This window comes from Arachis ipaensis, chromosome B10, assembly GCF_059453495.1.
Source record: "Arachis ipaensis isolate K30076 ecotype BB chromosome B10, ASM5945349v1, whole genome shotgun sequence".
In the NCBI taxonomy this organism is placed as follows: Eukaryota; Viridiplantae; Streptophyta; class Magnoliopsida; order Fabales; family Fabaceae; genus Arachis; species Arachis ipaensis.
The window spans coordinates 142,714,355-142,727,552 of NC_142435.1; the positions used below are offsets into that span (position 1 = coordinate 142,714,355).

General features: G+C 28.5%; 3 protein-coding genes across 3 annotated transcripts; 2 read left to right on the forward strand and 1 right to left on the reverse strand.

The window, feature by feature from the left end:
* Positions 1–424: 424 nt before the first annotated feature.
* LOC107621678 (hydroxyproline-rich glycoprotein family protein) lies at positions 425–1,414 on the forward strand. Its single transcript, XM_016323699.3, has 3 exons — positions 425–728; positions 860–968; positions 1,093–1,414. Exons 1-3 carry the CDS (start codon positions 553–555, stop codon positions 1,168–1,170), a joined length of 363 nt encoding a protein of 120 aa, XP_016179185.1. The 5' UTR covers positions 425–552; the 3' UTR covers positions 1,171–1,414.
* Positions 1,415–2,310: 896 nt separating this feature from the next.
* Positions 2,311–3,230, reverse strand: CRR7 (chlororespiratory reduction 7). Its single transcript, XM_016323749.3, has 3 exons — positions 3,071–3,230; positions 2,804–2,934; positions 2,311–2,722 (listed from the first exon to the last, which is right to left on the reverse strand). Exons 1-3 carry the CDS (start codon positions 3,123–3,125, stop codon positions 2,450–2,452), a joined length of 459 nt encoding a protein of 152 aa, XP_016179235.1. The 5' UTR covers positions 3,126–3,230; the 3' UTR covers positions 2,311–2,449.
* Positions 3,231–4,590: 1,360 nt separating this feature from the next.
* LOC107621380 (uncharacterized) lies at positions 4,591–7,987 on the forward strand. Its single transcript, XM_021114217.2, has 4 exons — positions 4,591–4,789; positions 4,949–5,074; positions 5,176–5,894; positions 7,251–7,987. Exons 3-4 carry the CDS (start codon positions 5,185–5,187, stop codon positions 7,432–7,434), a joined length of 894 nt encoding a protein of 297 aa, XP_020969876.1. The 5' UTR covers positions 4,591–4,789; positions 4,949–5,074; positions 5,176–5,184; the 3' UTR covers positions 7,435–7,987.
* The last annotated feature ends 5,211 nt before the right edge of the window (positions 7,988–13,198 follow it).

Genomic DNA, 13,198 nt, shown 5'->3' on the forward strand with positions numbered 1-13,198 from the left:
TTCAAATGAAAAAAGCAACGAGTATCAAATTTGTTTGAAGATAATCGTTTATTTTTTTTAGATATTAATAAAATTTGAGTGTAACACTCTGTTATTAAATTTTATAATATTTTATAAAAAAATTAGCTAAAATTAATATTATTGATATTTTATCTAGTAGAAAAAAATGATTATTTCAATTTTTTTGTTCAATTGTGTAGTAAAGTATAATTTTCACTTTATACTTTTTAAATAAAATAAAAAATATATATAAAAAATACTAAACGATAAGACATCATATTTTACTAAATAATTAAAAAAATTTGAGAGGATGACTCCCAAACCTTTGGTGGTGGTCGTTGTATCCATCTCCAACGGCCTTCATTGTGTTTGAATATATAACACCTATTCTAATTCTATATATTTCTATCACTGCTTGCCACACACAATTCGACCGTTGTATTTCCCAATCTTTTTTTTCCTTTCTTCTAAACATTCACCCACCTTACTTAATCTTCCACCACTTTCATCACCATCACATTCTCAAGTGCCCTACAGAGAAAAGATTTACTCATGGAAAACATGCTGAAAACGCCTCCAAAAGTTCCAATTCAAGCAAAACCACTCCAACCTGAACCTCAACCTGATTGCAAAACACCAACAACTCCACTGAGCTCCTTTAACGAATTGCGTAAACCTGTCACCCCAGATCGCCTTAGAGTCCCCAAGGCATTCAAGTACCCAGAAAGGTATGTATATGCATAAGTAAATAACATTTATACTTTTTTTTTTTTTTTGTTATATGGTGTAACGGTTAGTGACACTATACTAGTTGAAAATTTTCCTAATATGCGTTTTGTTGTTATATATATTTATTAAGGTATACAAGCCCAACAGATTTGATGGTATCCCCTGTGACCAAAGGGCTTCTTGCCAGAACCAAAAGGGGTGGTGCACTGTTACCACCACCTTCTAAAACTGAAACTAAGGTAGTGCATCACAATTAAACCTATATTTATAATTTAGAACATGTTTACTTTTAATTTGGGTGATTATTGTATTAAAGTGGATCCATAAAAAAAAATAGATAATTAATTGGTACAATTATTGCAGATCCCAGACACGTCTTTGCAGGATGTGAGTCCTTTACAAAACAAAGTGCCAATGCTGATCGAAGAGAAGCTCAACTAAAACCTGAAGAATTCAATCATGTTTGAAGATTTTGTAATACTCTACTACCAAAGAAAGAACTATATGTTCTGTGATAATCTCATCTCATTTTATATCTATTAGTCTCAAAAAAATGCTATGATAGAGAATCATACTGCAAATTTGCCTTATATACACATAAAAGGTGCCAGCTGGACTAACTAAATATCAGTGACAATTAGGGAAGAAGATGCTCTTTTGATTTTCTTCCCCAAGAGTAGTTTCACAAGTTTTGTTCATTCTTATAATCTAATCAATGCATTTAGCCATTTAATTACTTTTAATAACGAATCAATTACGTAGGTCTTATAAAGTTATTTAGAGCATTATTTTTGATAAACTTTCATTAAATAAATGGCAGTTCCTAAAATCTTTTGTGCTACTAAACAACTTCTCTAGATTAATTATGTAATTCTTTGGAGTAATTAAATTAAATGAGAACAATACTAATCAAAACAAAATTTCACGAGAGTATTAGACTATATTTATAGAATAATCAATTAGTTAGGAATAATAATTAAGTGTTAGTTAATTATTTTTTTTATCTTGTTAGCACATAGATGCATATATATAAGGCAACTATTTCCATGAAGATGCCAAAAATATCTTTTTATGATGATCCTTATTTAAAAGTGTAATTTATTTGTTTAGCAACACTTTAAATAAAAGTAATATTTTTACTTCAAATAAAAATCAAACCCTATAATCTATCATCTAATGGTCAAAGTGATATATTTTCACATGATGACAATCATTAAATCTTCACTGGAATAGCCACCTATATATAATGTACTTCTATTCTCAGAGTACATAGAACTATAGAAGTATAGGGAGTGGATCCTTTCCAATGAGAAAAAAATTGGATGGTATCAAGTGTTCAATCTAACCATTCATTGCTCTCTCTCTTATTTATTTTTGGTCTCACTCATAGAATCAAATTACAGTGTATTCTATCAATTGTTAAAAAAACTGGAGATGATCATTTTCCTAGAAGTATATTATACATATGCATACACGTGCTAACAGGAGAAAGAAAGATAACTAACTAGCATTTAATTATTATTATTAACTAATTGATCATTTTATAAATATAGTCTAATAAAAACGATAATGCTAAGAAGATAAAAAAAAACTAAACTTTATCTTATTTAATATTTATTAATTACTACAACAATTAATAAATGCGTTACAAAATTTAAGTAACAGAGAGAGTATTGTATTTTTTATATTTGATGAGAATGATTTTACACCATCTATCTGTTCACTCCAAACGAACCTCGTACCATTGAATTGAGCCAATATCTCCATGAATCTGAAGTTCACAAACAGATCTTATTAAAAATGAAACAGCATCGTCGATGTTCTCGTATCGCGCCAGATCAGGAGGAAGAGACTTGCCAGGCCAATTTTCAAGCCACCCTTTCAACTTGACCTTAAGTTCTTCCTCAGAAACAAACTTCTCTTCCTGCCCTGGTTCTAACAGCACATAAGTTTCAGTCCTCTCATTCGCCCTTCTTCGCCGCAGCCCAAATACCTTATAGGAATTTTATTTTTAGTGTGTTATAAATTTACTTGAACAGCTGTGAATATGAAATCTTAGTATATTTATTTATACCTTTGTAATACTTCTGCAATCACTTGGAACTTGAGGCATTTTGTGATGGATTGAAGTACCATCAAAACATGTAATTAGGCCTCGTGAAGTTGTATGCATTATTGGATTTGGAATGAGGCATTTTGTTCTGGCTGCAAAAGAGAAAGAAACAAAAAATCATACATAATGGATTCAAAAATGTACATAATATAAAAACAAAGATCAACACTAATACAGTTATGTTTTGAACAAAGGTCAAAGACCAAAATACATAAGAGCATAACTTACAAGTTAAGGTGTGGACTCTAACATTGAAGAGCTGAGACTGCAAAACTCCTACCATAGCAACTATTTTGATCTAAGTTTCATTCATAGTTTTTGGTTATCATCCTTTTTCTGATATAGATGATGATAAACATAGGAACATTTACAATCACAAAATCTATCTATGGATAACTTCTTTTGTTATGCTTCTCTAAATTACCCTCCATTCTTAACATATCTTCAGCATTGTCCTTTTCTACACCTTGTCCTCTTCTCAAAGTTTCAGAACGTGATATTGCATTCAACAAACTAGTCCTAAAAAGAGTCAAAATTTTTATATTTTTTTAAATGTTTGACAAATTAGTTTCTAGTAAAATAGAAACATAAATTAATTTTTAACTTTAAAAAAATAAATTAATCCTTAGTTTTTATATTCAAAAAAATAATAAAAAATAATTAATTAAAATAAAATTAATATATTCACTTTATTCCAATAATCTTCTAAATTTTACTCCTTTTTAGGATTGGCAATACTAACTTTATCCGCGAGTATCTAATCTGACCTGTTTAGATAGGATTGACAACTCGACCCGCAATATGTCTCGTTCAGAGCAAAATAGTCTTAATATATTATAATATATAATTAAAAATTAATAAATTATTATACATATAAAATAAAGTTGATGAAAATCAAATCTATATTATTCCTGTTTTTTAATTTTAACATGGATCTCATTATATTTTTGTTATTTTTAATTTTAATATAGACTTAATTTATCTTTTTTATTTTATTAGTATATTTATAAAATATAAAATATAAAATAATTAAATATTATATTTGATTAAAAAATTAATTTATTATGAATAAAATTGAATAAAATCAAGTAAAAAAAAACTTTAAATTATAACAAATTAAAATTAAAAAAAATTTAAATTTTAATAAATAAATTATTAAACTTACAAATAAAATTAAAATAAAATATAAATTCTACCCTACCCGACATCATACGTCCTACTAGTCCTTTTCTAGAGGGAATGCAAATGACATAGTTCTAGAGAAAAAACACACACTTGAATTGGTAGAAATGAACTGAATCTAGACTATGTTTAGTATTCTTCTCAGTGGTGACAAATCTTTGACATTATACCTTGCCTATTTTTGGCTTTTCCTAATGCAAGTTTTAAGTGGTGGCATAATGACGTGGCTGATGGTTCACCATGCTCGTCATTGCTTTAGGTGACGATCCATATCTATATGGATAGATTTAAAAGCAATTAAAATCATGGAAAGTTAATCAATTATTATATATATCATAACTTATTTTTGTTATTTTTATTTTTATTTGCATAAAGAGGCTGTGAGAGTGACCCAATTTAGTAAATTGACAATCACATTGCTATATAAGTGTATAAGATCCCGGGAACCTCTCTCTGACTATTTTTATCATTTGACCACTTTAGTTTTTTCTGCGTTTTCTTCATTAACAGAACGTTATCCCCAAAACCCAGTTTTTAAACCTTAATTAACCTTTGGGACCATTTCATGTTTGACCTTCTCTTCCTCAAAATTTTCATGCTTAATTTTTCATTATTGTCATTTTCCATCTTCTTCTAATTTGGGGGCCCAAAAAAGGTTAATCTCTTTTCTGGGTCCTTGCAATTCACCTTCATGTTGAATTGATTTGAACGAATCAATTATAATTTGAAGCTGCAAGGTTAAAAGATTCAATTATGAATATTTGAGTAAGCTTCATAGCATTACCTTAGTTTTTTTTATTCGGTGTTTAATTTTTACAATAAGATCATTGCTTACATGTTAGCTTTTTTATTTTATTTTCATTTTTTCAATGTAAGATAAAATGTTACAAGTCAATGATAATTCAATTTAATTTCTTGTTGCAGAAGGATGTCTAATATCTTGCAGCTCTTATATATGTGCCTTTATGTATAAAAAAAAAATAAGAAATTAGAACAAAAGATACACACAATTTCATTGTTGTGCCTCCTCAAAAGAACTCAAAAACCTTGGTAACTCCTTTTTGTTACAAATGTATATATGTTACATTTTACAAGAATTGCTTTATTCTCTTCAATATCATCTAACATTGCTACTTATCTTGCTTTTGTAGAGTTCTCAAATGGATAACAAAGGAAGTAGCAAGAAACTAAAAGTGCAAGTTAACCTAAAGGGAGACGACGACGACAGCGACAGCGACGTGGATTCTATTAAGAGATATTCTGTCTCTTCTCTATCGTCAGAATCGTCATTAGATCCTGACGATAGAGAAGAACGGGGAAATAGAAATAGTTTCGAACATAGTTATGATCTACATGTATATGATTCTCCCGTATGGAGCTACACGGGTGCTTCAACTGCACAGTCTCCATCTCATTACACAATGGAAAGCGGTTATGATCCGAACAGAATTCCAGCATCTGTGTTCGGTAAATCAAATCCTAACGAACAATGGAGTGTTGCATCAAATGAATCTTTGTTTAGTATCCGATTAGGGAATGGGAGTTTCATAACTAGGGACATTTCTTTTGCAATGAACAATAATAATAACAAATCCGGGGAACTTTACAATGTTTCCATGCCATTGCCAACTGTTCAGGAAGTGAGTTATGAAGAAAACAACAACAGAAACTCCGACTCGTCGGATTCGTCGGACAGAAGCGTGGTTCTTGATTTGGAAAAGCATGAGCATAAGAATGATGAGGAATCAAGAAAAGTTGAGACAAAAGTATTGGACAAAACAACAATGGATCATCATAGTAAAGAAGCAAATAATGTCCCTATTGTGTCTTACAGATCCATGGAGAGCGGTCGTTCGTTTCAGTTTCCGATGTAAGAAACACTTTCATCATATCATATCAGCTTTATTATGTGTTGTTATGCATAATCTCGAGTATATATTATATAATATACACAGGATTTAGGGAAATTTTTCCAATAAAACACATTACTGAAAAGGTTAATTGCATTTTTTAATATGAATGCTATGTCATGTAGTAATAGTATAGCAATGATAATGAGTAGGATAAGATAGGATTTAAGTTTTAGAGAAAGTTTAGGACCAGTATTTTTATTAAAATTTGAGCAGCACTTAACTAGCAAAAGAAAAATGAGTAATCTCGTATCATTGGATAAAATCTCATACCATTAAAAACACCAATAATGACTAATTGATAACTACAAATCACAAAACTTATTCGTCCTTAGCACTCTCTAAGTTTTACCCTAATTTTATTCATGAATTTAAATTTTTTAAAATTTTAGTCTATTATATCCTAAATTTCTTTACTTGGGTCAGTAAAAAAATAAATTTACTTTCATTCAAATACAATATTTAGTCTTTCTATATTTTTATAATATCAATATTATTTATGTATTATTAACAAATTGAATTATTAGGTTAGATTAAGTATGAAAAAGTCTAGGAACTAATTACAATCTAAGTTGTTTTAAAATTCGAAAAATTAAAATAATAGAAAATTGTTTTTCTTTTTTATAACAGACCTCTTGTTTTTTAATTAGTTGGTTCTAGTTGGCTACCCTCCTAATTGGTTTCTTAGCAGAACCAATAAGTGTTTATATAACAGAAAAACTTAGATTAAAATCTTCGCTCTTTCATTGTAAGTATATATTTTTATGAACATAGACATTATATTTTAAAAATATGGGTTGAACGGATAAAATTGACTTAACACCCGAATCTGATCATATTCTTTACAGATTGAATAACCACAGGTACGAGTAGTACTACCAGTTCTAAGTAATACAACAAAAAGCTATTAAGTAAACATGATTGAAATCAAGTAGATATTCTTCCTAGCTGGAATTTCAGTTAACTAAGGATACTGCTACATGCAAACTCCAACTCCTAACTAACCTCTTGGAGTTTTGCTAGTAACACATGAATTCCAGTTATAAGAATTAAAGTTTAATATCTTATTATAAGAATTAATCCATCACTAGTTATAGCACAAATGATTAGATATGCAACTATTTATTTGACAATTCATGGTGTTACCTGTACCTTCTCAAGGTTAAATTTTGGATAATATTTTTTAGCAGTTTGAAATTATTTCAGTTTCATTTATATTTTTGTTTAAATTATATTCTTCAAAAAAATTCTAAACATTACAAAAGGGTAAAATTTCCTACTATTAACCATAGCTTTCTTTTCCTGATTTCTTTTAGATTAACAAATAATGGAGAAAGAATAAGTTCTTCAACAGTAGAATCAGAAATGCATGAAAAAACTGAAAAGCAACAACAGCAGCCAGAGAAATCATCGCCGCCGCGGCCTCCTCCTCCTCCAAAAGCTAAAAAGGCATCAAAACAAGGTGGAAGATATTGCTGTTTTTGCTTCTCATGTTTCTGACAGATGATAAGTCTTCAAAATGATGTTGAAACAGAAAAACATTAAATGACTCTGCCCCTGTTTAAGAGTGCCACCTTTTAACATATGCAAATGCAATGCTTGATTTTGATGGTAAGTGTCTTAAAACAACAGCAATAAGAGATTAAGATTGAGAAAAGATAGAAAAAAAATGTTTGGGAGGTAGAAAATTGAACAAATTTTGTACTAAACAAAAGTATTTGGTCTATTTCTTTGTTTGTATTATGAATCTAGAAACTACGATTGAGACAAAATTAAAAAAAAAAAAAATTGTATCTCCAATGTTTCGCCTCTGAACAAGTTTTTGAAGAGGCAGAAAATTGAACAAGTTTTGTATCAAAACAAAAATATTTTGTTTGCTTCTCTTCTCAGTCTTTCTATTATCAGAATCTCTGTATTTATGTTTTAACACACTTACCAAGATTTCAAAATGATGGAGGATGAAGATCAAGGAAGAGAATCTGATTATCCTGCCAAGCTTTACATTTTTTTCCTCCCACTTTCCTTAGATTTTGTTTGGTGGGAGAGAATGTGATCAAAGAAATAGTATATATATAGTGTTTTTTCTTCTTTCTTTTTTTTTTTTTTTTTTTTGTGTCCATGAATCATGAATGTCTATACTTGTAGAGTTGTAGTAATAGTTTACATGATTGTTACATGAATTTTCTATCCAAATAGGATTAGGATGGAAATTGATCAATTGCCATGATTAAGTTAATTTCGGATTTAGATATTGTAATACGATTTAGTCTATTGTTATTCTTTTTCTTATTTTCGGGTGTAGCGTAGGATTGGTCTAGCAGTGAGAGATTTTAACTAAGAAAATTGCTATACTCCATAGTCCATACTTCGATTAGTAGGGGTGAGCACAAATCGGTTTGATTCGGGTTCAAGATGAAATTAGAATCGAACTGATTAAAATATAATTGGTTCAGTTTTGTTCGAATTTGTATTTTTTTTGTGTATGTATCTGAACCAAACCAAACCGATTAAAAACGGATTGGTTCGATTCGGATAATTGAGTACCCAATGACTTTGAAATTCATAAAAAAAAAACAAAATTTTTATCTTAAAAATTCAACAATAACATTAATAGAAATAATCCAAACATGTTAAATACCAAATACATTAAAAACTAAACTCATTAAAATCTAAACATATTAATAGTGAATAATCTTTGTCTAATGGAAATTCAATTTTTTTAATTAAAAATCAATTTTTTTATTTAATTAATATATGATCGAATTCATGGGTTGGTTCGGGTTCTGCACCCCCACAACCGATACCCGAACCAATAACTAACAAAGGTCATCGATTTAGTTCGGGTTGGACCCGATTATCTGTTAGTTCCAAAACCAATTTAATTGGTTCGATTCGAATATCCGCTACCTGCACTCACCCCTATCTATTAGGTCAGAAATAATATTCACATTCAATTTTGATTTAAGCATAAAAATTATACTTTCTTTTATATTAAATTGTATTTTTTAGGCTAAATTTATAAGTTTATGTCATCCACTTTAGTGATTACTTTACTGGCCTTTCTCTCTTATTCTTAATGGTTTTCTCTTCGTGATTCTTTTTTATCTTAAATATTATTATCATATAATTTTCTCTTTTCTAAAATTCTTTTAGATAAATATATTTAATGATAATTTACTTAAATTTTAATATTAATAATTAATTAATATTTATGTTAATATTTTATCAAGTTTTCAAATTAAAATTTTAATCGAAATTTCTTACTTAAATTTGGAATGTATTTGTTAAAATAAAAAGTTAAAAAAATTTTTTTAATAGTAGCAATCTTAATATGTGCCGTTAGGGCACATAATAGTTAAATTCTAAAAAATAAAAAAAAATCTAGTAAAATAGTAATCGATGTGAATAAGATAAAATTATAAATTTAATTAAAAAATATAATTTAACGTAGAAGAAATAATAAAAATTTTATTTATCTTAATCAACTTGGTTAATCGAGTAATTAACTCACTCATTTATTTAAATAAATATCAGAGTTCGAATAATGGTTATCAAACTCAGTTTGATTCGATAGGTTGAACCGAAAATCTAATCATCAACTGAGATTGAGCCATCATTTAAATCTGTCGCGCAATTAACCTATTGAAACTTGGTTAAATCTAATAACCGATCAAAACTGGATGAATTAACATAGTCAAACTTGGTAAAATTCGGCCAAACTAAAAAAATTGTTATTTACCATGCATGATATTTTTCTATCTAATATATTACATAAATAAATTATATTTACAAATTTAAAAGAATTTTTTTTAATTAAGTACAAGATATTTTCTGTTTCCATGATTATTATCTTTATTTTCTTTTATAAATACTTGAGCAATATAATAAATATTAATTAATTGAAAAATTATTAAAATTTAAAAAATAATAGTTAATTTAATAAAAATAAAACTAAAAAAATATTTATTATAAAAATAAAAAATTAAATTAAATTTTATATAATTATTTAATTAGTGATCGAGTGAATCGATTCAACATGTAATTCACTTATTAAACAAATAATTCGATGATCCAATAGTTTGATTAATTCAATTTTGATAATTATGAATCAAATACCCGCATTTTGTCTGTAATAATACATTAACCAATAACAAACCTCTAATTTATCCTTTACTGTATATTTCAACAGCAGAACAGATGTTAATTTCTGTTTCAAATTTTTTTATGTGGGTCCTATTTGTTGATTTTCTTTAATGTTTTGTTCGTTTATTATGAAAATGAAAATAGAAATAATCCCAGCATGAAGCTAAAATAATTAAATAGATTCAGTTAAAAGTTGTTTAATTTTAGGGTGGTACAGAAAATTGAATTACAACAAATTCACAGCTTAAAAAAACAGCATGTTCACTCAAATTCGTAATAGTTAAATATATTAAAAGTTGTGGATCCCGTTTACGTTGGAGAGTTGGAATCCATTACAACTTTTCAACCTAACGTTTTAGTTTTTTAGTGCTTTGTTGCTATCATATTTAATGGGGTATCCGAAAGATACCCCTTTTTTTTTATATTGATTTATTCTTCTAGCTAGGGATATATTATCCTTTATTAATTTAACAACACAATTCAAATTCTTTAATACTTTTTTCATAAATTAAATTAAGAATTTTAATGCGTATGAAATGGATTTCCCAAATGTACACCAAAAAGTGACCATCACTTTTTTCACTTAATTATTTAGTTTTGCTTTTGGAAAAGAAATAAAAAAAATTGATCAAGTTAAATGATTGCATAGAGAGTGCAACATATATCATATTCGTGGGTACTCAATTCGGTTGATCAACTAGATCCGTAACGAATAAGATAAAGTGCAGATAAAATTTTTATGTGGATTGAGTCTCAACTCTATTCAATCAATTCGAGTCATATATATGTATATATTATATATTTTTATATAAAAATATATTTTTCAAGTGAATATTAAAATAAAGACCTCTCATTAAATATAAAAGATCTTTAGTCACAAAAAAAATTATTGATTGATAATTTAATACGATTTTTTTTATATAAAAACCAGTTATATTTTAAATTACTATTAAAATTATAAATTACATTTTCAGGAATTATGTGTGAATATTATAACTGAAAATAATATTCTTCTTAAACATTTGTTTGTTTAGGATTAAGAATATTTCTTATAATATTTTTATGAATTCTAAAAAATATGTTAAAAGGTTATTTGATTTATAATCAATATATTTCTGAAATATATGCAGTAATTATCAAAATAACCCTAAAATACATGTAATATATATATATTAGAATTATATTATATTGATATATCCATTTCCCAAAGTGAAGAAATCAATCTTCCAAATTCTCTTACTCTGTCTCTCTCACACTGCGCTTTCGGTTTCTTATTTTCTTCTCTCTTTTACGGAGTTTCTTCGCGTTAACAACGACAAGAACAACAATAATAACTGCACGAGAATATAATAAACAAAATAAGATATAATTATACAAAAACTCAACGCTCAGGCGTATTACTCAATTATATATGTTATGATAAGATTGTTTGAGGTGAATACTTATTTTTTATAAGACTCAGATTATTAAAAGTGATTGTATTTAATAAAGTTTAAAAAAAATATTCTTTATACGTGTATAAATAGTAGTAAAATTTGAGACATATGACACATAAAAGATTGAAAAATGAATATCTCACACTAAAAGATTTTGTAGATATGTAGAAAAACTTTGAAAAAAGGTATAATCATCAAAAGATATCGATACTTTTTCAAGTCCGATATAAGTGGACGCACTTATATCTCCAAGATTTTAAATCCATAAATAAATGCAATTCAGCAATATTCCGAATTACCTCACGACTGAAATTATGTGGAGAAAAGATAACTGATAATGATATGTTAAAAAAAATTTGTTCGACTTTCCATGCCTCGAATGTGCTCCTGCAACAGCAGTATCGAGAAAAAGAATTTAAAAAAATATTCTAAGCCAATTTCATGTCTTCTTGTTGCTGAACGCAACAATGAATTGCTTTTAAAAAATCATAAAGCGCGCCCAGCCAGCGTCACCCCATTTCCGGAAACAAATGCGGTAAATCATTACCCCAGAAGAGGTAAATGACAAGGTTTTGGTAATAAGAAAAATTATGGAAAAAAGAAAAATTATATTCATAAGAAATGATCTCACCAGAAGTAGGATAAAAAAAGAAATAATGGGCAAAATAAATCAACGGAGGATAAATATTTCCATTGTGGTGGAAAGGGTCATTGGTCGCGTACCTGTCGTACCCCGAGGCACCTAGTTGATCTTTATCAAGCATCTTTGAAAAATGATGACAAAGGAAAGGAGACAAATTTTGTTTCAAATGATGTTGTTGAAAAGTGCACCACTCATTATAAAGTATCTGATTTCTTTGAGGATCTTGAAGAAAATATTGGTCATTTGATCAATGATGAAAAAGTTTAATATGTGGGTTTGTTAAGTACTCATGTCAATAAATAATGTAAGAAACTTTTTGTTAAGTTTTAGAGTATTTACCCATTTTGATTCTCGAAAAATTTCAGACCAGACACTTTAATCCCCAACTAAAATTAATTACTCGATTGGTTACTAACAATTAACTCCGTCGGTCACTTAGGTCCTTTGCTTCGTCAACTCTAACGGAAGATAAAATTGTCCCTAGCAACTCTAACCGGGGACAAAATAGTCCCTGACCTCCTCTGTTCGGAAACGACACTGTTCTCCCCCAATTTTCATCATATCTCGTATAACACTAACAATTTAACACTGTAACTTCAAGCTACACAATGTACACTCTGCAACTTTAATGTTCATAAGAAGAAAAATTCTCAACTTTTTCTCAACCAATTAACACTCAAGAAACTAATGACTATGTCTCTCAAGTATGTACTTGTTGTCTTCGATGGATCCCATGAATCTAGACAGCAAGTCTGATTTTTTTAAGACCTGTCATCGTCGTCACCATCTCCTTCCTCCTCTGTCCTATCATCTCCATGATCACATTGTCCACCATTTTAATTGCTTTTTTCAGCTTCTTCTCCGAACCAACGTTCAGTAATCGTTTCAGTTTCCATATAAGCAGCAACGACGATATTGTTTGTTGTACTAATAACTTGGATGCAAGGTCGAAACTGTCTGCCAACTTGGACTTCGAGAAAGAAGGAATGAAGCACTCGCGGTCCATTCTAAATGAGAATTTGCATATAATGTCGAAAGAGAA

Bases quoted from the DNA above. Each gene is read 5' to 3' on its own strand.
- LOC107621380 (XM_021114217.2), top strand. From the start codon at position 5,185: ATGGATAACAAAGGAAGTAGCAAGAAACTAAAAGTGCAAGTTAACCTA. The intron at 5,895-7,250 runs GTAAGAAACACT...GATTTCTTTTAG, and splicing joins CGTTCGTTTCAGTTTCCGAT to ATTAACAAATAATGGAGAAA.
- LOC107621678 (XM_016323699.3), top strand. From the start codon at position 553: ATGGAAAACATGCTGAAAACGCCTCCAAAAGTTCCAATTCAAGCAAAA. The intron at 729-859 runs GTATGTATATGC...ATATTTATTAAG, and splicing joins GCATTCAAGTACCCAGAAAG to GTATACAAGCCCAACAGATT. The intron at 969-1,092 runs GTAGTGCATCAC...CAATTATTGCAG, and splicing joins CTTCTAAAACTGAAACTAAG to ATCCCAGACACGTCTTTGCA.
- CRR7 (XM_016323749.3), bottom strand. From the start codon at position 3,125: ATGGTAGGAGTTTTGCAGTCTCAGCTCTTCAATGTTAGAGTCCACACC. The intron at 2,935-3,070 runs GTAAGTTATGCT...TCTCTTTTGCAG, and splicing joins TAGAGTCCACACCTTAACTT to CCAGAACAAAATGCCTCATT. The intron at 2,723-2,803 runs GTATAAATAAAT...AATTCCTATAAG, and splicing joins ATTGCAGAAGTATTACAAAG to GTATTTGGGCTGCGGCGAAG.